The sequence below is a fragment of the Phalacrocorax aristotelis genome, chromosome 1, assembly GCF_949628215.1.
Source record: "Phalacrocorax aristotelis chromosome 1, bGulAri2.1, whole genome shotgun sequence".
Taxonomy (NCBI): domain Eukaryota; kingdom Metazoa; phylum Chordata; class Aves; order Suliformes; family Phalacrocoracidae; genus Phalacrocorax; species Phalacrocorax aristotelis.
In genome coordinates, this window is record NC_134276.1 from 86,128,784 (window position 1) to 86,153,213 (window position 24,430).

The 24,430-nt window shown below is 49.2% G+C and overlaps 1 protein-coding gene across 2 annotated transcripts; it reads right to left on the reverse strand.

The window, feature by feature from the left end:
• Positions 1 to 4,039: 4,039 nt before the first annotated feature.
• On the reverse strand, positions 4,040 to 18,947 carry RS1 (retinoschisin 1). 2 transcript variants are annotated; one of them, XM_075081940.1, is made up of 6 exons: positions 18,882 to 18,947; positions 10,647 to 10,682; positions 10,234 to 10,339; positions 5,670 to 5,811; positions 5,331 to 5,526; positions 4,040 to 4,192 (listed from the first exon to the last, which is right to left on the reverse strand). In XM_075081940.1, exons 1-6 carry the CDS (start codon positions 18,930 to 18,932, stop codon positions 4,040 to 4,042), a joined length of 684 nt encoding a protein of 227 aa, XP_074938041.1. In that variant the 5' UTR covers positions 18,933 to 18,947. The 2 variants fall into 2 exon arrangements, with proteins under 2 accessions (XP_074938041.1, XP_074938042.1); XM_075081941.1 differs by having other exon boundaries at positions 10,647 to 10,672; positions 18,881 to 18,932.
• Positions 18,948 to 24,430: the final 5,483 nt, after the last annotated feature.

Below are 24,430 nucleotides of genomic sequence, written 5' to 3' on the forward strand. Positions count from 1 at the left end.
GGCCCCGAAAGTTTCCAGCTGTTAATTTGTCTTTGCTGCAGAAGGGGATCCACCATTTGGGTGGCATGTTGGCGTTTCACCATTGCCAGACATAAGCCAAGACTCTTCTAGGCAAACGTTCAGGTGTCAGCGATACAGTTTTTGATGCGTTCCTCTTTAATGTGTCTTGGCCATGACTTTTTTTTGTTATGGTGTGCAGCTTTAAAAACACTTCAAATATTTTTTCTGCTGGTCCCTCATTCTTCAGGGTAATTGGAAACAAACTGAGGAGTAGGGACCACTTTACCTTGGCCTCCCTCCTTTCCCTGCGCTCCAGCAGCAGACTTGCTGAAAGCCAGGACTTGCAGTCTGTTCAGATCCTTCCCAAACAGTTGCCTGGTGGGGTGTGCCGCAGCCACAGCTGCTCTGAGACCAGGCTACTGCCTGGTGCCTTCACTGAGCTGCACCCATCACCTCCCAAGCAGGGAACTGCTGGCCTGAGCTAGCGGCTTCCACTTCCACCAGGACAAGCGGTCCAGCATTTCAACAGCACCAGCCAGAAATGTGTTTGAAATGCCTGTTTCTTTGGGGTGCCCAGCTCTCTGGGGACTTGGCTTTACTTCTACAACCTCACTTCACTCTTACTCTTTCAAGGATCTTGTTGTAGTGACCCCAGGCACTCGGTGCCCTTTTCTGTATTCCCTGCAGGGCTCCCAAAAATTATAGTGGCCACCTCTTTGAACAGGTCAAGCACCTCATCATGGTAGCCCCAGTGCAGTCAGCACTGGTCCCCCATGGGATGGGGAGCAGAGTGGGTGTGGGCGTTTTCCTCTGAGGCAGCTGTAAAGGGATAATTCCTGCAGGTATCCACTAAGAAAAAGGGGCTATTGACTTTAAAATGGTGTGGCTGCTCTGGAGGCTTGAGACAGTCTCTTATCACATAGTTTAGATTGGGCAAGCTTGACTTCTCAGCATGGTTCCTCACTTCTCTCTGCAAGCATCCCAGGCTAAAAATTCAGGTCACGAAGCTGAAGGCAGCTCTTGGTCCTGCCTCCTATTTCAAACCTGTCGGGTTTTACACGGTTGCAAATTCATGCATTGGTCTCCCTGCTTCTGCAGGTAAATACCTGCAGGATTTTCACTCCTAGAAGATAAATGCTTGTTCAGCGCTGCTTGGCATCATCTCCTGCAGCATCAGTTACTGCCTCTGTTCCGTTTAATTGCGATTGGAGGCATCTGTGCCACTAAAATAAAATGACAGTGATATGCTAGGAAAAGTTAGGCTTTATGAGGAAAAGCTTTGTATTTTTTTAATTGTATTTTGGCTGGTTCTATCCCGCTTTCATAATGCCCTCAGTCGCACTGTTACTCCAACACTCCGCATTTATGTAGAGATGGAAGTCAAGTGCAATTCTAAAAGCATTTTAGGACGACTTAATTAATTAAGCTTCTCAGCATCCTTCTTTTTAGATAAAAGAGGCAGAGGTTAAGAAGAATTTCCAAAGGTCGATTAGCAAAGGAGCTGCATAGCCAGGAGCAGAACAGAAACTCCTGCTTTATCAGGAACCATTTTGACATTGCAGATCAAAGCCAGAAGTAGGTCTTTTCCCTGTGCAAGCTGGAGAGGTGAACTGCAGGCAAAAGACAGGGAGAGGCAAGAAGCAAATGCACTGTGAAATTCAGTGTATGCCAGCTAGTCCCTCCTTATTTAGCGCTGTACATTTCAATCTGGAAAAAGGGTCTAGTGACTTCTTTGAAGCTGGGAGGCTGGAAGAGTGATAGCGCAGGTCCTTACTACCTGGACAGTCTTTTCTCCCTCCAAGGTTTTATTATATCCTATACCTTGGGTCAGTCAAGTGAAGACACATAATTCAGTGTGGTGCCCTGGTGTATAATGGCGTGTGGTCCATCCATTCAGGCTGTGGATTAAGCCTGCAAGCTCTTCCAAAGTATGTGGGAACCCTTGGCCCTTGCCACAGGGTGCATTTCCAAAACCAGACAACTTTCAGAACCCTGGAGTGCGTGTGGGAGCTCAGAGGCCAGTCACAGCCACGGCTTTGGGTGGTTACAGTCAAGCTTAACTGCTGTGGTATGCTACAAATACTCATCAGCTGGTGCCCAGTCCATCCTTTCACCCCTCCAACCCCACCCCACTGCTCCTCAGTCATGCAACAAAACAGCAGCGCCAAGCCTCCGCCCTGCTAGTCACCATCCACCAGGCCATGGAGCAGAGCTGCCTGGGCTGCTTTTAGGGAAGGAAGAGCAGCATGTTAACATGGTGGCAACTGTGTCCAGGGACTAGAAATGCTTCAGCTTTCTGTGTTGGTGTCACTAACGGGAGAGCTATGACAGCTGGTGGAGAGCCCTTGTCTCCCCTCCAGGGAGGCTGTTAGCCCATGCTAGTCCCAAAGCTTGGCTGCATGGAGGACACGCCTCCAGCTCAGTGGACGTTTTCAGTAGGGCTTGCCTGGACTGATAATTGTTAGAGAGCCATGCAGATTCGCTGCTTTCCTGTTAAGAAAATGTGCCCCTACACCCATTTGTGGATAGGCAAAACTCCTGTGGGGTGTGGGGAGAAGCAAGGGAGTGATGGTGACATAATAACAGTCACCTCAGCAGATGGGGATTGTAGACTTCATACTGTTGGTATAGCGGAGCAGAAGCCTTCAGACTCACCAAAACAGCATATTTCCCTGACAGTTATTATTTGTCTTTATATACAGGAAAAAACAAGGCAGAAACATCTGCCCTCCTGAATGAATAAAAAGTGACAAACTGCACAGACATCCAAAGACTTTTCTAATGTTTTTTTTTCTCACATCTCATTTGGTTTTAGCCACATCTCATCTCCTGCCTTGCACACCAAGCGTTCACCTCTCTCCCCATAGGGGTAGGAAGAGGGCACGAGAGGCAGATGGCCTGCCTTGGTGCCGTTCTCTTTGTTCCTCTCTCCACAGAGCTAGTTCAGGTGCCAATTCCGTGACTCTTTGGGATGCATGGATTGCTAAAAAAAAAAAAGGGAAAAGGCTTCTGGTGCCTGCCAGGTTTCTGCTGCAGACGTATGACAAGCCGAACAAGCCCCCACCTGGGGTGTGCTGGGTATCAGGTCCTGGGCAGAGGCAGGGACATGAGCCACACCACCCAGGTCACACCAGGGACATGGATTCATCCAAGCCTCCACATGCGCCAGATGCCTCAGGAACTCAGCACCCAATAGGGGCTGGACCATCGAGATCAAGACAGTTAAATGGGAGCAAGTGTTCCTGTTAAATGTTAAATGTTCCTATGCCCAAATGCCTACGGAGAGCAAAGTGCCCTGGGGTCCCCAGGATGTGTCAGTGCAAAACCAGAGAGGCTATGGAGAGGGTTTGGCCACCCAGTACACGGGGGATCAATGGCTGTCCCAAAACCAGCCACAGTAGCTCGGGCCAGAGGGTACCTGATACAAGGGGACACAAGGTGATTGAGAGTGTGAGATACAGGCAGGGCCCATTGTACTGAGGACTGGCCAGATCTGGCCCCAACCCTGTCTCAGGGGTGGCAGAGACAGGCAGGAGGAGCATGAGGAAAAGCAGGGTGAGATGTCTGCCCCGGCAGGAGATCCCTCCCTGGCTCCAGTGGGGTGGCGGGGGATGCCCAGGCTCAGGGACAAATAATCACTTGCAGATCTGCCCTCCCTGAGGGCGTCCAAGCCCTGCCTTTGGACTTACATCTGCATTTACTTTGGCCTCCACAGCATGCTGTGATGATGATTTTTTCCCAGCCTAACACCCAGCGCCAGAAGCACCACATCTCACAGGATCAGAGGTGCAGCAATGAACCATCCTGCCTTCCCCAGCATGTGCCCCATAAACACCTGTCAGCTTCACAGCAGGGTTTAGCTTTATCAGCAGGCGTGGTGTGAAACAACATTTTATTCAAGATGGCCCTTCCCTTTGCAGGCTGGGCATTTACACCGCAGGACCGCGGCTGCAGCCAGCGTCGGTGGCAAGGAGGGGGTGACTGCACAGGCGGACACCTCTGCATCTACCCCAGGAGGCGGCGTGGGGCGGGCAGGCGCTCAGCCGCACTTGCCCAGGCACTCGAGGAGCTCCATGCGGATGGCGATGCGCACGTGCCAGCCCAGTGGGATGAGGCGGATGTAGCGGGCCACGATGGGCGGACGCAGCAGGTTCTGCACTGAGGACGAGCGGTCCGAGTTGCCGTAGAAAACCTGGGGAGGGAGGTGTGGGCAGGTGGTTAGGGGGCTGAAACTCCTGCCCCATGAGTTTGGGGTGCCTGTGGAGGGCAGAAGAGGAGGCGGGTCCCCCTCCCCCCCCAAAAAAAAATAAAAGACACTAATAATAGCCAGACACAGGCAATTTTTGTCACACTGAGTGGGTTTTCTGAGTAAGTCACTTTCCCCACATTGTTCCTCTGCTTTTTCTGGTTAGGCTAGACTTAATCTCTCCCCATTCTCTCTCATTTGTCTTTGGGCAGCAAGGCACCATGTGTTTGGAGTGAGCGTGGCTGACCTTGGCTGCTTGCAGTTCACAAGCCAGGCTCCCAGACACGCTGATATAGACAAAAAAATTTATCTGGGGGCCCTTCCCCACTGCTTGGCCATGCTGCCCTGTCTCCTGCTGCCATGACCTGTTTTTTGGGAAAGCTCAGCATCCGCCCAGGGCTGCAGGAACCAGTGCTTCAGCAAAGCCACCAGAGCCTCCCATGCTGGGACAGGGCCATCCCCACGGATGGACGCTGACGATGCCTGGGAGGCAGCAGGCATGGCATCCCCTAGCCTGCCTCGGCTGCACAGGGACCACAGCCACCACTCTATGTTCCCCTGTGCAATTTTTTGCTTCAAACCACCCACTAAGTACAGCATGTGTACCGTTCAGTGGGTTGTGACTTAAATAGCTGCAGATTTTCTTTCAGGGGTTCTTCTGCATTGTTATCATGCACTAGCCCTGGACTTAGGGCAAAAGAAGGAGCCCCCTTTTTGCAGTGCCCAGGCACAGCTGGCATAGTGTGTCTCTGGCCAAGAAAGGGGCTTTATCACGCGGGTGCCGCTTCCCCTGCGATGTCGGCTCTGTCCTGCTGAGTTTAGTCTAGACTCCACCGTCATCATTAGCAAAAAATGTATTTTGTCCTTCTGCAGTTGCTCAGCATGGCACTTGCTCTTACCATGGCAAGGGGACACCCCTCTCCATGCTGCCCCCAGAGGTGGGGTGACCGCCAGGCCCCATCCACCCCACTGCTCCCACGGAAACCCCTCTTGGGGCGAGAACCTCCCTGCCAAGACCCAGTGTTTTTGTGTCACCAAATGTGCCCCCCACTCCACCAACGGCTGAGGCATAAAGTCTACTGACCCGGTTGTTCCCAGTTTGATCCTTGTAGTAAACCCAGTTGAGATTTTCATCAGTGCGGTACTGCACGCTGTACTTGGTCATCCACTCATCAGCATCACAGCGCCCTTGCGTGAGGATCCCTGAGATCACCTTCACCTCCTTCAGGTCAATCTGCAGCCACTGCCCATTGTCCTGGTACTTGGAGAGCCACGCGCACCTGGGGGAACACCACCATCCCCGCTACGTCCTCCGCCCCTGCCCTCCCAGGTGGTCCCTCCTGCCCCCGCGCTGCTGGGGGTGCCCCAGCCTCCGACACCCGCCTGCCCACGGGACCCCTTGTGGAGGCATTTTCGGACTCACCCGAAGCCTTGGCCGTTTAGGCGGGCCTTGTTGGCTGTCCAGGAGGAGTACCAGCCCGTGTACTGCTCGGGGTTGGAGCAGCTTATCTGGTCAGGGGTGACAGCGCCGGACTCGAAGCCAAGGGGCTTGTGGTAGGGACACTCTGTAGAAAAAGGGAAAATACATGCTACTATAAGGCCACGAGTGCCTGGCTTTGTTTCCTGGTTGTATTTGCATGCTTGTTGTCAACAACCTCTGTGGCTTCGCTGCTCCCTGTCCTCCCTGGCCAGGATGCTGGGAATGCTCTTAAATCCAGACCACAACCCCTGCAGTATTTGCTGCCCAGGGGCCACGGGGGTCTTAATTTCTAACTCTTCTTGTATGATTTTCTGATTCTTCTCTCTCTTTCTCAAACTTCATAAACCTGTGCTGTCTGCAGCATTTTGGGGGGAAGGTTTTATTCAGATGTTGCAGTCCGAGTCTGCTTCTTGCAAGCACATAGAAGAAAATCCAGACTGGATCTGTTGACCTGGATCCAGCCTCCAGGCTGTCAGCTTCTGCCTGGTCCTCGAGAAATGGCTGGTATGGCTTTTCTTGCTGAGCTGTATCTCCTTCCGCTCCACCATTCACTGTCTTGATTTATGGCTACGCCTGCACAGCAAAATTGCTGAGCCTGCTCTGATCGTCCCTCCACAAGCATCCTCAGATCTTCTGCATTTTCTGCTACAGGGATTATCTTTGTATCTGGAGATGGTATGGCCTTGTGGAAAACCTGCGGGTTCTCTGGTGGCAGTGAGGTGTAATGCTTGGCCCTGCCAAAGGCTCAGGAATCTCCTGAGTTTTTGCCTTCAGATCTTCAGGCTACCAAACCTGATCCCACAGCTGTCTTCTGTGACAGCAAGAAGTTCAGCAAGGCTCCCGCTGGCTCCAAAACCACTAGGGGCAGAAATACTCATTCATTATTTAAACCTTCTGCGGTGGGTCACCACACAGTGCTCCGGAAGGCAAGCCTTTGGTGATGCTGCCATGCAGAGCACCTGCGTGCTACCTGGACCTAGTTGTTTTTTTGTTTTGTTTTGTTCTGATTATTTTTATGCGAGCAGGTTATCACTATGTATCTAGACACATAAAGAAGGTGCTCACAAGTGTCAGACGGGAATTGCCTGGGCAAACATCTATGGGCAGCATTTTTCTAATTTTGTGGCCCGTGGAGCACATGTGGTCCCTCAAGGGTCACTGTCACATTTTCCAGTTTAGTGTAGTTTGTTTCATGGGTTTTGGCAATAAAGGAGCAGTAAAGCTCTGTGCGGGTTCACTCATGGGTAAGACGTTTCTTCGCCTTAGCCATGACTGACCGACCAGCGTGATGCTTTTTGCTAAAAATGACTGTCACATGAGGAGCAACAGCAGGTGCCCAGGACCCAGCGTGACCATGGCCTTCCCAGTGCAACGCCCCAGCACTGCAGCGGCGTGGTCAATGTCTCATTAGCAAGCTCTACCAGGTCGATATCATATGCATCAATATCTCATTAACATATCTTGCTCAGCTGGTACCCCATTAACATGTTTTTCCTCACAAAAACACATAGACGCTGTCCCGCCTTCCTCCAGGCACGGAAACATCACGCTTTTCTACCGCGTTAAAAACCCTTGCTCCCATTGTGCAAGAGGGCAGCTGGGCTGGGGTGGCCCTGCATGTTTACTACTTGGCAGGCTTATCTCAAACACCACGTAACTTTACTTTTAGCAACACTAATCCGCAGACCACACAACCGCAATGCAATTAGCAGGTCACCTTCTGGCATGTCTGGCTGCGCCACGCGCAGGGGCTCACAAAACAGATGCCTGGTGCCCACCCAGCCAAGCCAGCTAAGTCATTTAACACCATTGCTGCCAACTTGGAGAAAACTCATGCAGCGGTTGCGAGACCGGCTGCTGCCCTCCAGCCGTGCCAGCTCGGCAACACCTCAGCGCGGCTGCTCGGCAAACCGTCCCCAGGCAGCTGGGATGCCAGGCCACGCACCGTGGCTGAGCTGGGTGAGGACAGGGAAAAGCCCCCCTGCCTGGGGAGAGAGACAGCTGGGAGATATGATGACAACATTCATTATTCAGGAGAACAGCCTTAATTAGTCAAGAAAGATGCCTTCATCACTGAGCTACATAATGCTAATGCGTCAGGGCACCCCTCACACTTAGCCTGGGCAGGAAACCTAGAGCTGCTCCTCTCACACAGGTTTCTCTCAGCCATGGACGATCGACCAAACCTGCCTTGTCTCCTTTCCTTCCCTTCCCTTTAAGGGGCAATGGTTTTAAACTGAAAGAGGGTATGTTTAGATTGGACATAAGGAAGACATTTTTTATGATAAGGATGGTGAGCCACTGGAGCAGTTTCCCAGTGAAGCTGTGGATGTCCCATCATGGAAGTGTTCAAGGTCAGGTTGGATAGGGTTTTGAGCAACCTGGTCTAGTGAAAGATGTCCTTTCCCATGGCAGGAGAGTTGGACCAGATGATCTTCAAAGGTCCCTTCCAAACCAAACCATGCTGTGATTCTGTGATTCCTTGGTGCAAGCGGCAGCAGGGTGGTACCAGGCTGTAACAAGGCTTCAGATGGAGAACTGTACACTGTTAAGGTTAAACAGCAAGAAAACGTGCAGCAGGACCAGGCTGGCATGCCAGGTGTAGGTGCTGGTAGGGAGCCACCATGAGAAGAAGGACTTCCCAAGAGTTTTTTTGAGGATCTCTGCTGCAATGGTTCCCCTGCAGGAAGCAAGGGGATGCTACATGGTGACCTGGAGTGTGCAGTAATCTCCATTTGTCAAAAATATGCTTTACTGCAGCTCCACGCAAAGGGATACAGTTACAGGTGGAGGATGCGCAGGTGCAGGGGGGCATCTTCCAAACGGAGAGACTCAGACAAGGATGCAAGGACTGCAGGGACCTGCCTGTTGCAGGTGGGCTTCGTGATGGTGCTGCAACAAAAAAAGACTTGTGGTGGCCAGACCTCTGAAAGGGAGCAGTGAGCTCAGGCAGAGCCATGCCAGCTCAGACTCATGTTTGACGCAGTGCATGTGGGTTTCCTTCGTAGAAGACTGGAGGAAACCCTCAGAACAAGAGATACAAAGTGTTGTTTCTGAGGCTCCTACAAGTGATACTTCTGCATCACAGGGGCTGTCTCCAGAAAATGCCTTCTTCCTCTTCACACCTGCCCTGGCAGGCAGCCCTGTGGAGATACTGGCTGCAGAAACTGGAAGGACACAGCCTGAGAAGCCGTGACCCTTTACTGGGGATGACTGGGGCCACTGCCCCGGGGGCGACACACCACCCATGCATGGTGGATGAATCCTCTCCTTGTAGTTTCTCTCGGCAGGGAAGAATCCCATGGGCAATACTCAAGCTGGGCGAGCCCCAGGTGGACACGGCCTCCACAGGAGCGGGGTGCATGGAAGGAGAGCTCAAGGGAAACAGACGGCCCAGCAAGGATGACTGGAAACCTCTGTGCTTGTCAGCTGCCTTGTGCCATGGGAGGAAACCCTTCAGGTCCAACACAAGCGTGGGATAGAAACGCCTGGCATTTACTCCCCCTCTCATTTCTGTTTGCTATGCCTGCAAGCTCTGCCAATGGTGTAATATCTTCCTGTCGATACTCATTTTTATTTGCTTTCTAACTCACCCTAGTTTCCACTCAGAGCTCTTCCAGGGTAACTCATTTAACCTCCTCCTTCAGGGCAGCCATGCCAAATGCTGAGCAGCAAAACACACCTCAAGTTGTTGCACAGCCTCTTGCAGGAGTTGGGAAGAGATGCTTCCTAGCAGGCATGAGGCAGGCACCACTTTCGTCACCTAGCCCAGTGAGGGCAAACACCTCTGAACATATGCATGACAGAGGCCTGAACAAGAGTGCAGCTTCTGTGGGACACATGAGCCAAACCTGAAGATCAGCTGGGCACTGATAAAGCCTTGCTGGGGCAACATGTCAGGGAAAATGTGACAGTTGCAGAGAACAACAAGGAAAGAACTTGATCAGAAACCTATAAAACATGGTCTGTGAGGAACAGCTGAAGGAGCTGGGCATAGGCAACCCAGAGAAAACTCAAAGGAAACACAATTGTGATTTTTCACTGTTTAAAACTATGCTTCAAAGAAAGAATAAACTGTTTTCCTTGACACCTGGGGAGAGGAGAAGAGGTCACAGATAAAACTATAGCAAGCGAGAATCAGCCTAAGTTGCACAAAAGGTTTCCTACAGCAAATCCTGCACACAGCGGTAGCTGCCGGCAGTTTCTGGGAGCACCAGCGCAGGGGGCTTTAGGGACGGGGCAGGCAAGTGCCTTCCGGCACCAGCCAGCCTGGGCCACCCTGGGTGATCTCCCAAGGCCCAGACACAGTCGCTGTTGCTGCTGCCCCTCTGCCCAACGGTGCAGCATCACCTCGCACCTCCCACCAGCGCAGCTCCCCTGGCCCCACCAGAAGCTGTGTTTGGAACAAGTACCACCATAACATGCCACCTCGGCAGCGCAGGGTGCATCGGGGGAAGCTGCTGAAGATCACCAGACAAACATGGCTAAAAGCACGCTGGCCCATTACCTGGCATGCACTCTAAGCTGTTAGTCCTGCTGGACCACACCAAGTTAGGACCTCCTTGGCAATCGCATTTGCAAGCCTTGCTGTGCCACAGTTCCAGTCTCTCATCCTAAAGGGAAGGTAAAAAACAATAGTAAATCAACATTGTCATTGACAATAGTGACATGAGGCTGAATCCTGAAGCTTAGACAGACACTTATGCCTGCCCAGGCTGCTGCACCTTCTCTGAGCCCCCTTCTTTGTGCCAGACCAGCACAAAAGGTGGGATGACCCCCTGCCTTGGATTCAGAAGTAAGAGCATGTTCCTGGCCTTGGAGGCCCAGGTGCCATGCCTCCTTATGCCCCAAGGCACCGGAGCCAGGCAGTGTTGGGCCCCCAGCATTTACCCAGCAGCCAAACCAGCTGGAGAGACTTACCTCTCCTGGGGAGAGGGCCAGTGCAGCTGGGGCAGCAGGCATGGAGGGAAGAAGAGAGAGAGATCAGAAACAAAGATGCTGCAAGCAAACATCAGAAAATGCAATGAACATTTACTCCTGAGTGGGGGACAAATAAATCAAGGAAGGACTGTCAAATCTACTACATATCCCCAAGGTGATTGCCAGGGGAAAGCAAGAGGACATGGGCAGGAACAGGGCACTGTGTGTGCCCATGCCAGTGCTACTCCCTCACTGTGTTTTCTTTTTGATGCCTTTGGCATCTCTTCTTTCTGATTGGATACACCTGAAACATCCTGAGGAGAAACCCATGCCAGCCCCCTAATTTTGCCTGTATCCCTTTTTGCTGTCTTCCTGCTCCACAATTTCCCTTCCCCCTTTTGCCCTTAAAATGTGAACTGATGAACCCCAAGGGTGAAATCCCAGCCTGGCCCCACCACAAACCACTGGCACCTTCAGAAGAGATGGGGCATCCCATGAGGTGCCTGGCCTGAGATCACTCCCCCGGACAGGATGGAGGAAAATGAAATGTGAATAGGTCTTCCCAATCCATCTTACATACAACACTCCCATTTCTTTTCTTTCTTAGAGAAAACCAGTTGTTGTGGCTGTAGAGGAAGAGCTGCTATTTCTGTAACATCTGACCTGTTTTAGCTCCTACCAGTCACTGAGCAATGGCTTTTTTGAGCCCTTTCCTTGCTGAAAGGGCCCTCCCTCTTCCCAGTGAAGTCCAAAGCAGACCATGTTAATAACATTTGGACTGGCAGAATAGTGCTCAGATGACTATGACAATAAAACAATTTTAAAAAATAGTCCCATGACTGCTGATAACTTATCAACATAAGTCAAACGTTAAACACTGTGTTTTCAATACCATTAGGGAACCTGCAGCCCACAAAGGACCAAGCTATTGAGCAGGTAAAAACGTACATAGAGGAGCCATGAGAAACCCACCATCTCCAAACAGAGGTTTTGTGAATAGGAAAAGAGGATCTTTTCACCAAACGAATTAGACGCTGAATTATTCACTGAAATCCAGTTATGAGTTATTCATTCATATGCTGTCGCTTTGCTGAGCCTAGGAAGCTCCAGCTAATGCTGGGAATTTACATCCCGCGTTTCTATAGCAAGTTTCATCTCAAAAGACTCAAAAAACACTGGGCAATTATAATCAGCTGAAATATAAACTGTATACAAAGCCCTGTTTATTACTGAAATGCAACTACTCCTTGGGTATGACAATGAGCCCAAATGTATCAAGAATCTGAAAGAAAGACCCCAGCAAAGAACAAAATAATAAAGAAATTTTTAAAAAAAATTCCTTTCTTTAATGCAGAGATGGTCTCCTCCACTTCAGTGTCCCAGGGCAGCCTTTCTGACATAAGGAATTTACTGAATTAATCCAAGGCATCGGCTCTGGTGGAAGAAGTAAACATCAGCCTACAGTAACAAGACGTGGCTTTTAGTCAGACCCAAGAGGGAGGCAGTGGGGCACACAGACCCCATCAAGCTCAGCAGGAAAATGTGGGTGCACATCTCCAGATCTGGCCTCTTGAAAAACATAGGCTGGGGTCCATGCGCAATACCACGCTCCACCTTTCCCAACAGAGGTGTTTCCCAGCCACATCCCATGACTTCTTGTGCAACAAGAAAACCAAGGCGGAGGTGCAAGCCCAAGGCCACGCAGCGCATTGCCACCTCTGCACTGTGCCACACGGCATGAGGGTGGTTTAAGTTAATGCTGCCTGTCGTCAGATCAATATGCTACAAACCAAGACATTCTCAACTATCAAAACTGTACTGCCTTTGCCAATAAAACCATGCAAGCACATCTCCTGCCTGCTTGACATTCTGTTTGGTGACAAAGCTGGAGCAGCCCTGGCACGGGGGGCATGGGAGCTGGGCCAACGGGAGCCTCTTCTGTCCCTCCAGCCCATGGCACTGCGGCCTTTCCCTGCAGGACAGGTGCCCTGCTCTGGGAGCACTGGCTGCAAGGACTAGCTTCGTTACCCTGGGATTTGGAAGCCTGCCTCATCAGCCAGCGCAGCCCCCAAGCAACCCCAATGCCCAGGTCTGAAGTCACAGGGCTGCAGCCTTGGCTCCTCCAGCCTGCAGGTGTTCAGGTTTCATTTAGAGATATGTGCTCAGTACATGTTTCTTAACCTCTTTGTTTTCACCTTTGGAAGACTGGTTTTTGTGGAAAACTTTTTGTGGGACATTTCTTGTTTTTGCCCCAGTGGTTAAATGCACTTTGGCCTGGCAATCACCTGAGAAGTAAGCGGAGCCACGCAGGGGTGAAAGAAAAGGTGCCTGCACCTCTCTGCATAAATATTTGCCTTGGCACCCCTGCAGCACCTTGGGTGCTGCAGCGGGGCTTTAGGGTCTACAGAGAAAAGCTGGTAAACAAACTAGCAAATGAATATACTTTGTATAGGAATAAAATATTCCTCTTTTCACTTCCAGTGCATTCTGGCAGATCACTTACATGTGTGTCACGTACATTTACACAACATGACTGTGTTGTGGTGAAGCCTACTCTTGAGCACCATGTGCCTGTGGTGGGGAAGGCGGATGTGAAGAATTACCAGGCTGATGTAGGGGTATTGCTTCGAGTCCATGTTGAGCCCTTCAGCAGACCTCCCGAGTCCCTGCCCAGGTATCTGAGAGCCAAAATCAAAATTTGGCACCTCACTGAGAGATGCAGCTGGAAACCCAACAGCTGTGAGTGAAACAACAGGTAAAAAAGGAATAGTTTTCAGGTGAGTGGGTGTAAGCTAGCACCTACTCAACCACCAGGAATAAACTCTCCTACCCTGGCCAACCCAGCGCTGCTTGGGTGGCTGCAGCCAGCCAACGATGCCTGCTCCTGAGCTACAAGAGCAGCTTTTAGATTTTTCAGTCTTGTCAGCCAGGGGAGATCACTGCAAATCAAGCAAGGGTGTGAATTTCAAGCACAAAAGCCCTTTTTTCAATGCAATGTATTATTGGGTCAGCCCTGTGGCACACAGTGGTGCAAAGGCAGTGCCAGGGCATGGGTGCTGACATGCCGCCCCTCTGGCTATCCCCGGTGGGCTGGGGGCCTCCACACCTCGCTGCACTGCTCACTGGCATCTCAGATCGGAGGTCAGTTTTGCCTTTTTGAGCTAGAAGAGGTTATCTGCTAAGGGCTCGCTCCCACGAGCACCTCGGCCCTCTGACTGCCGGCAGCCGCAGCCTGTGGCACAGGGGAGCGGCAGACTTGGCTAGGGGTAAGCATGGCAGCAGATAGGCCAAACATCCCACCTGGACAGCGTGGCCTGATAACCCTTGGCATCGGGAGAGGAAAGGAGAGAAAAAGATGTCCTTGCCTGCATTCAGCTGGAAAAAGTAGTAATTGATATATTGGTATGTTTACAGCTGTGACGGACCCTGTCCTACAAAGGAAATGAAGAGGAAAGCTGGCTGCCAATAGTCTAAAAATGTGATGGCCAGCATGCTTTTATAGTGAGCGTGTTTGCCTTCAAGGAAGGTTACAAAGATAATTGGTAATTGTAGGTCAGACAGAACGAATTGCTACAATTCGTGGGAGAGTCATAAGTCCTGCATGGCTGCCGGGGGCTGTTGTGTTAAAAGTACAGGACTTTAAAAAAAACCCCAAAACATTAAAAAGGAAAAAGCCCTATTTACAGCCCCTGCAGTGCCCCAGGACATTCAGCAAACCATCAATTCAGTGATACAAATTACTATCTGTGCATGTTTGTGAGAGGCAAGGAGATAGAGGATGTGCCTTTCCTGTCTCTCCATCCTGCCCTGTAGTGTGGTGCATCCAATGCATTGCCATGCCCAAAAGCCACCCCGTAGCACAGGATTTGGGGACCAGGGCTTAGGCAACACCAGGGGATGATTTTTGTGCTGGAGCACCCATCCCAGTGGGTCTGAGCTGAAGCATGGACACCAGGGTGGCCCCGCTTGGCACCCACCGCTGGGCAGGATGGAGGGGAAAGACACCCCAGGGACTGTCCCAGGTTTGGGGGACAAGGAACAGAGCTGGAAAAGGCAGTCCTGGGATGCCGGGATTGGGAGGATATGGCTTTCCTGAGGTGGAGGTGGGATAAAGCAGCAGCCACAACTTGGGCTACCTGGGAAAAGGAAGGGGCAAGTGGTAGTAAGGAGGCTCAGCTGCTGGCATTTTAATGACAGGAATAGGTAACTACATGTCTCAGAAAGTTTGTGGTCATTAAGAATGTGGTTAAACAAGAGAAAGAAAGGAGGAATGTAAGTGAGGGCAGAAGTAACACTGCCAAAGGCTGGGCACATTTCAATAAAGTCAACTCTGAGAAATCATGTTGAATATCTTGACTGTAGAGCCATGACAACAATCCACCTTTTTTTAGTGTGGCTAGAATTAATGACAGAAGTACAAGCATGAGAAAGCACATTATAAAATAAAACAGAGAAATAAAAGATAACACAGAATAAATGTCAGTCACTTGGTTGACCAGGATAAGTTCACATAAACCTGATAACTGCAGGCAAAGTATGTGAAAAATGTTAATAACTTTGTTTATTTATTGGTGTTTATCCATTGATTTAGGTGGCCTAGAAGCTTCAGCTGGAAAATAGTTAATTTCATCTCTCATCTCTGCAAGCAACATCTCAGTTTAACAGAGCTCAGGGAGATGAGCAAAATTATTATCTTTCCACTTCTCCCAGTGGAGAGCACACACTCCGTGATGCAGCACTTTTACCGGCATGGTGGCTCCTGCTGCGCAGCTAGTCACCTGCTTCCCTTCTGCACCCACGGCCCATGGGGCAGGGGAAAGGAAAGCAGCTTAAAAACCAGCAGTATGTGACTGGAGCCCCCGAAAAGCTGTCACAGAAATGAATGAAGTGACTGGAATGAATGGCACTGGTTTTATCACGGTTTCCGAAAGGCACACCGTTGTGAGTCCCTGTTTTTCTTGAGTGCCACATTAGAGAGCACCAGGAAGCCGAGTCGGGTAAAGAGGTATGTAAGCAACACAGAGGGCTGAGACACTGAAAAAAAGCATTGCGATACCTCTGTGCCCATCAGGTGCTAGTTTGTGGGTTGCTATATTATTAATCTAGGCTATTTTTACATCCTAGCCCTGGAAATCATGCCAGGCGAGCGAGGTGACTCACATCAGGCTGCACCAGCCTCAGTAGCAGGGTACATTTGGGGAAGCTGCCGTGTCCCTGGCCACTGTCGCACGTGGCATTTTCCCCAGCTCTCCTTGCCCCTACGCCAGTGGCAGTGGCCCCAGGAACATCTGCTGCAGCCGTGGCAGGTCCCCAGCTCCCCTTGGCAGGCATAGCCCCCTCACCCAGTTGCTTCATGGTTGCTTTTGTTGTTTTTCCCCCAGGGTATTTTCCTGTGGCCATGCTAAGCAGGATCTGCCGGGACCATGTCACGCAAACAGTACCTTTATTTCTAAAAAGTGAAGGCTTTAAATGGTCCTTGGGGGCTATGCTGGCAGGCAGAGACCCCCCAGGGCATATGCAGACCTGTGTCCACCAAAAGGCTGTGGGAGCCAGGCTGGCCTGCTGAAAGGAAGCCGCTCATCCAGGGGCTTTCACCACCTAAAGCTGCACTGGGCCAAACGCTCAGCCTGTTTCCCCTGCAGATGACATTCTGGCCCTGGCACCCCCCAGGAGGGCGGCACTGCCCCAGCACACATCAGCCTGCGAGGGCTCATCTCTGCTGATCACTGACAGGCACGGTCTGAGCCAGAGACTGAAGGCAAGAGGACCAGCACCAGCATCAGCCTGTGGAGGGGAGAAGGGCTTGTACTTCGTGTTAAGCTCCTCTCTCATGCTTTAACATGCTTGCTGTTTTCCTCATTCATTTGGTGGGGATTTTTCATGGTTTTATTATTTTCATGTCCATTTCTTTTTTTTTTAATTTGAATTATTTTTATTTGGTTTCCATTTTCATTCATTTGTATTGTGTCTCATTTAGTATTTACTGCGTGAAAGTCATAAAAAACATATTTAAATAATGACAATTATACCTATTTAATTCATATTAATTTGTCTTTTATGCCTGCTGTCTCCATAATGTTTCTATAAATTTTTTTTATGTTGTGAAAATATGTGAAGAAAAAAAAAAATTTTTTAAAAAAATCAACATTTTCCCCTTTTCTTCTTAAGAGATGTACAATTATCTTTTTTTTCCCAAAGTGTTCCTTTGAAAATTTTTGGCAATTTCTGATCTTATCGACATGTGTGTTCCTTCCTGCTTAGAGCTCTGCAGAACATTGCCTGCACAGTAATTTCCTTAGATCTATCGATTATGCCAAAGGGTGGCACTAAAGATGTTATTTACTGTGATCCAAAGGCGGGTTTGGGCCTTTGATATTGGGTTTTTTTCTCAAAGCTGCAAAAAACAGAGGGGGAAAAAAAGAAATCCACGCTTTTAAACTGCTGAGACGTGCTTATTCCCCAACGTGTAGTGAGCACGGATGGAGTGATGCAGTGCAGGCATGTCACATTCAATGTGCTAAAAGCATATTCATGTCAATCCAGGGCTTGGGGTGCTCCCCCTCACCATATGGAGGGGGCCCGGCAGCTGCTGCGGCTCTCGTCACAGGAGTCTGCCTGCTGCACCATATGCTGCTGCTGCTGCGGTGGTGTCCCCGGCAAACACGAGCCCAGCCAAGGCGCAGAGGCTGGGGGTGCTCCTGTAAGCCACTTGCTCTGCCAGAGAAAATAAGCTAAGGAGCTTATCACGGCATCAGTGCATGTGGCTCACAGGACTGACCTAGTGGCACCTCCTCCGTGCTGGGAGAGGCAGGAGTGTGAGGGGGACCTGGGCAAAGGGTCGCTGCTCACTCTTTATCCAGAAGAGGACGCTTGGACCATGAAGCAGAGAAAAACAGTAAAATAAGAAACTAAATTAAATACCAAAGGAGCAATGCTTGGAAAGTGATCCTGCAAGTAGTTTTGCACTGCAGGCCCTCCGCAAATATCCTGATGTGTGGGTGTCTATTAAAAGCAAGCTGTGTCTGGGATTCAGAGCAAGGTATGAACTCATTCCAAAGACTAATTGCAGTTACGCCACCCATTGGGAAAAAAGCGCTGGAGTCCAGGTAAAAACAGCCTTCCAAGAAGCTCAGGCACCAAGTAAAACAAAGGAGAGCGAAGAGATAAGGTATAAGGAGAACACACAAATATTTGCTGGAAGATGAAAGGGAAGACCTATTAATTAGAGAGAGCAGGCTACGGCCAAGCATAACAGGATGAAATGAAGGCATGGCTAGTTGAGGAACACTTCCCTACCCATGAAATTTGGTAGACCAAAATATTCAATGGAAACAGAGGAGGATAGAAAAACCTAGACAAAGCAAAACACTGAGGATTCAACATCCATGGGGGAAACACTCTGACAGATCATACTCTATTCGCACGTTAATATTGGCAGATAATGCCCAGCAAGAGCACCTCAGCCTTGTCTAAGATAATAGCAGCTTTGCCATTGGCTTCGATGAAGCCAGAAGTTCAAACACAAACCAGACAATGATCATCTTGTTCCACAGCTGGGTTAATTAAAATGGAAGGAGACCATGACCCTGAATTTTCTGGCTTCTCCTAGCTCCTACCTGCTATCATTGCTACTTTTCTGAAAAGTAAATTTAAGAAAGCCTAAAAATGGAGAAATACTTTTCCCATTTTACAGACTTATGATTGCTTTTTGTTCTTAAAGTGCCTTTGGAAGTCTTTTCCAGGCCAAAATACCTGAAAGAGCCTTTTAAAAAAGGCAGATCTCCATCAGCAATGTCTTGCTGCTAAGGAAAATGATCAAGTTTTGATTAATCAAGAGTTCTGATTAATGAAGAACCAGTCTTTCATGTTATACTGTACCTCATTTTTCAAATCAGCATTATTATTTACTCACTGGCTCAGCTGCACTACAATTTTCTTTGCAAATTCATATTTTGACAAATTATATAGCAATTTTTTTACACTGCAATTATTTTGTGAAACAGAGTTTTACTACTGAATATTCATAGAGCTGTAAGAACGCTGCTCACTCACGTACATAAATTACACATCTCCTCCACAATTTTGCCTTTCCCCTAATTATTATGCTTCCATGAGAACATAGAGAAGAGCTTGCTCTGTAGCCCACAGCCCCTGGCAGAAGAAAGAAGCATGGATGAAACAAGAAATACAAAGAAGGACATCTGAAAGTGCCTCTCAGGAGGCAAAGTGCGTACCTTTGTACCAGAAGAGAAGAGACAGCAGGACGCTTCCCATCCTGAACCACATCTTTTCCTTCCTCTTTTGGGAATAGCTCCTTAATGTGCTGTTTGGCATGCTGGGAAGGCATGAGATTAACTTAAGCATTGCCTAAGCACCTTACTCTCCTCCATTCTCATGATTTTATCAAGCACCATCAAGCCAACCACACAATTATTTCTGTCAAGCTCCATCCTAGAGGATGTGTCATGTGTAACGGTTTTTAAAAGGTAAAAAGTACTGAGGTACTGACATTCTGAGTGCAAATCTGATTGCATATGCAGACATATGTCCAAATAAACAAGGATATACCTACCTAGAAACCACATATATGCCCATAGAAATGCAGATGTCTAACGCTTATAAAATATATGTAGCATATATTGTCTATTGTATGCAGTATGTATTCATTATCTTCCACCCCAGTTATTTACCTCTACACTATCAATGCCTTTCCTAAAAATAGCTGTGTGTAGAAATCTGCCCTGGCCTTACTGCTCTTTCAGCCACCTAATTGCAAGGGGCTGAAAACTGCTATTAGTAGATCAAACAGAAATAGCACATTTCAGTTGTTTACTTCCTGAGCTGTAAAAATATCAAACCAAAAAAGTAAACCTACCTTTACTAACAGTTCTGCCTATAGTATCCTTTCAACCAGTTTACATCAAAAAGAGTTATACATTTGATTTTAAAATGACTGAAAGATTCAGGACAACAACAGACTGCTAGTGATTCCAGTGGATCTTGCACCCGTTCCACCAATCTCTGTTAATTATGTGCAATTAGCAGTGAATTTTTAATGGAGGTTTTTGAAAGCAATTGCTTCAGAAGCAGCTTCCTTTGTTTCAAAAGATCTCAGATTGTATGCACAGGGAATAGATTAAAGTGATGCACAGATCATGTGGGCTGCTGTTGAATTAACCTAGACCTGTCTATAGCCTTCTGGTCTACATCCATTCAAAAAAATGATGTGAAACAAGGATGCTGACTTTTCAGAAACAGTCCCCTGGGCGGGATTTTTCTCACCTGCCTTTGAATACCCACAAATTTGGAATGCCCTGTAAACAGGATGCCAGGTACGGCATCACTCTGTAGTTGCACCTCCAGTGCCAATGTGTCCTGGCCTCACCAGGGTGTGCGATAGGGATGGGACGAGTCTCCTGCCAAGGGGGCTGACTGTTTTGCTCAGCCTCGAGCAGTGTAATCTCCTCAACCCAACACTTTTCCCACTTCAATCTACCTTCAGGGAGAGGGTGGGTTATCACAAGCAGAGCCCTGCATGTACATGGCCTTACTGCTTCATGGACCTGGGCCAGCTCACCCCAAACACTGGGGAGCATCAATGCATGGTAGGGCAAGCAAGCAGGGTGGCTTGTCCCAGGCACCAGGAACGGGGTGATTTTACTACGGGCAGGGGACTGCTCCTGATTTTTTCTCAGAGGCCTCATGCTCATATGCAGCACCCCTCTCGGGGCAGTGAGACCCACCAGAAGGCCCAGCTAGCGGGTGAATAAACATAAGCCTCATTACAGATACCAGGGCAGCCTCTGGGCATCCGCTGCTGTGTGGCATCTCCCTCCAGACTCTACACAGTATCCAGGCAAGGCTCTCTCTCCCTCCCTCTCTGCCATCTGGTCTAAAATGGGCTGCCACAGAGACAGAGATTTCCAGAGCTGCTGAAGACACTCAGATGACTATTCCCTCTCTGCATCGATGAGCACTTGATATTTAAACCCCATGGGCTTGAATATCCTGGCTTAAAAATCCCTAAATACCTTCATCCACATATCTTTTGGAAAACCAGACCAGGGCTTCAGCCTCTCACCTTACGGTGTCATAAGCACAGGTCACCAGGAGGCAGAGCTGCCCAGCCGGAGTGAAATCATCTCCTGTATTTTAAAAAAGCAAAACCAAATTCTCACCCATCACCCCAGGTAGTTTAAAATCAGCTTGGTTTACAGTCAGCCCCACCCTTCAAATAGGACTTGATTTTGTGTAAGAAATGCAATAGCTCAGGGATCATGTTCAGAAATAGCACAGCTATTATCAAAGAACATTTCATCCAAAGGGACACCCTCAAGACTGGTGGCTCTGCAGTTACAAAATTCCCTCCCCACAGAAAAAAAGGTAGCCTTTGTTTACAAATGTGTCTGCAGCACTCAAAAAATCAAATTGGTTCACATGAAGAGTAGAAGAGCCTTAAAATTAAACTCTGTATAAATACTGTGCAGTTCAGACCCTCTGTGTCTATTGGTGTTGATGGTCCTTCATTTTAATAACTGTAAACAGCAAAACTGTACTGCCACTGCGGACAACATTGCTAAATGTATCACGTAGCTAATTCCTAGCAAGCATACAAATGTACTTTCAGGTGCAGAAGACAGAAAACATTTTAAAGCCAGTACACAATACAGCACCAGAAAGGGCTACATTTGCCCTTCACAAAAAATAAAATTTAAAAAAGGATAAAAATTAGCCTGGCATTGATTATGGAACAAAACTGTGGTTGGTACAAACAGTCCAATGTAGGACAGTTTGATGACATCCACACTGCTACATAAAACAGGGGCAGGAACTGCCTGGGCAGGTTCACTCTTCTGGTCACACATCTTCTCCAGGTCCAGTGAGTGTCCCATTGGCCTTAAGACATTTTGGTATGCTTTCATGGCCCTCTGATACCTTGGTGTGTTTTCTTCCCCCATATTGCGGGAAATAACACAAAGGCCACCCCACAGCATTGAGATGCTTTTCGTCCATGAGGTTGAGAGTACAGCTTGTGTTTCCAGGGGTGCGACATGAAGGCACGGGGGTACATATGGGTGCAAAGCCCCTGGTGTAGCAGCAGGGGGAACAAAGCTGAGTGGAGGCTGTTTTACACCCTGCCTGGAGATGCTCCCTGGCACGTGTCCCTCTCCAGCTGGGTTAGCTGGCTCAAACCACAATTTTTCCAGGAGTTTGCTAAGAATTAAATAGCATGGATGACCAGAGGCCAGTGCTCCAGTCCGTACCTTGGCCTTGCTTTGTTAACCGGTATAGACATAGCTCAGCACCATTTGAGGAGCCCCATGCTAGCATCTTGCGCAGACTTAATATTTTCTGCCTATAGCTTTCTCTTTATGAGAAATGCATTTGCATCTGAGCATGGCAGAGCTCTCAAAACACACACACGGGCACAGAGCCCTCCCTGGAACTTTACCGACCGGCAGCATGCACAAGCATGTGCCCTCAGAGGGGAAGCAGGAGGCAAAAGCACTCACGTGCAAGAGAGAAGTGCAATTCCACATAGCGATTTCGTGTTTCTCCCAAAGTCAGAGTGCCAGACAGCTAAATCAGAGCGGCACGCACGGATTCATGTGGCTGGGAGCTGAACACACACGACGTGCAATGTCTCAGCGCAAATGTGTGACTGGCGCGCTTTGGTTTTAGCACAGTTAGGGAATGTACACATTTATACATGTACGTGTGAACCACAGGCATCTCTCAGAAGCAGGATACTGACATGCCGAGAGAGCAAGGCTGCCAACGCTTTCAGAGCTTGAGTCAAACCATCAGGAGCTGGATCCCCTTGAAATGGATGGAACTACGATGGTCTACACATGCTGAAGATTTGGCTCTTGAAATAAAATATTCTTTCCATGAGTGTGAAGTATGAGCTTAAGTCCTCTTCTGTAAAGGAGTTTTTTTCCTACATGTAAGAAAACACGACACGGATAGTTATCCAGTGCTGGCCACCAGAATCAGGCCCACTTTCTGTAATGCATGCACCTGGGGGAGCAGTGGCTGTCATTGGCAGGGTAGGCACCAGGGGATCACCATCCCCATTAGATGGGAAATACCTACACTGAAGGCTTGCATACACTACATTAGAAGTCTGGCTCTAGCTGATTCAGCTTTGAGCCTGTATCCTTGAAGGACCGCAGCTGTGGAAGGCAGTTTACCTGAGAAGCGGGATACGTAATTTTGGCTGCACTTCCCCTAGGCTGCGCGCATGCCACTAACCAAGCTAAGCCAGGCCTACATATGTCTGTGTTTTCACAGGCTGCAGAATGCACAGGCCCTTAGTGTCATTACAGTGCTTAATGTTATGACCTTATCCTGCTAGGTCTCACTATGTTATATATGGGTGCTTTCTGCCCAAAAGTGCTTTTACAACCTAGCCCAGGTATCCCTGCATTGCACCGCAATCTCTAACTGCAGCTTGCCCATACCCTAGAGTGTTTCTTTAGTAAGATCAAGCACTGACACAGGTTAATAGTTTTCTTAAGATGATGATGATTAAGGTAAGTTTCTTAATAAGATCCTGATTAAAGTAAGTTAAGCCAATTTCTCTCTTTCATCTTTAAGATAGGCAAATCACGCCCTCCTGCTCTGATCCTGCAGAGACTGAGGAGAAAACTCCAGTTCATCAGAGCTAAGGGACCCTCCTCCTTCTCCTCCTCCTGCAGAAACGCCTTGGCCTCAGCACTCATTTGGGCTCCCATGCACAGACAGACACCGTGGCAGCATCCAAGCCCAGGGGTTACCTTTTTCTAAAGGCTTGCACTTGCAAATGAGACTACATGTTATAATTCAGAAGTTAAGCTGCTCCGAGACATGCTGACATGGCTCTTTTTCCCAATTAATGAAACCAACACTACACACAGTACAAGGGAAAATAAGGACGGAGTTAGCCGTGCTTACTAGTTGTGCGCTGTGAAAAGTGCTGGCCTTTCCCCAGTGCCCAAACGCTTCCCCAAACAGAGAGGTGAAAGCAACAGTGCTCCAGTCTGCCCTGCTGAGACACCTCCTTGGGGATGGCAGCCTTCATCATCACTGCCGCATGGGTGCCTCTTGGGAGGAGTCACAGGCCGTGGCTTCTCCTCAGTCCCGCCATGGCTGCCTCTGATCTCTCTGGTCTCTTTGGGTAACTGGCCGAGGGACTGCAGTAAGGCAGGGATCCTTTACCCTCACTGGTGGGGAAAGGCTTCTTTAGTTCAGCCCCGCCAAGGGCGAAGCCTCTGACCTGTGGCAGGGAGAGGCAAAACGGCCTGTAGGTCAGGTAGGCTTAAAAGGCAGGGTGACACTTTTATTAGGCTTCCAGCTGCCCCTTCCCCGGCCTGGGCAATGCAGCTCAGCATGGCCTCAGCACAGAGAGGCTTACAGCCCCTGCACCACCCCGGGCCTCCCCTCCGCACCACAGACACGGGGGCTACCGGCCACCACAAAATGGCACTCAGGGAGTACGGTACGGTAAGCAACCAAATTAAAACCTTGTAAATCCTGCCCTGCAGAGCCGCACCAGGCAGGCAGGTAGAGAGAGCACAGGCTGCTTCAGCACATCGGGGTGCTGGCTTAAGCCAGCTCTTGACGGGTCTCTCTGCATTTTGGTTGATGTTCTTTCAGGAAATAGTTTTTTTAGGGGGAAAAAAGCAAGTGCTGTAGCAACATGGTCTAAATTATGCTCATACTCTTAGAAAAATGTGTTACTGCACAGGGCTGTGGAAAGGATCCTGCCAGGCTGGGGTTTCCTGCTTGAGGGGCCTTTCTGC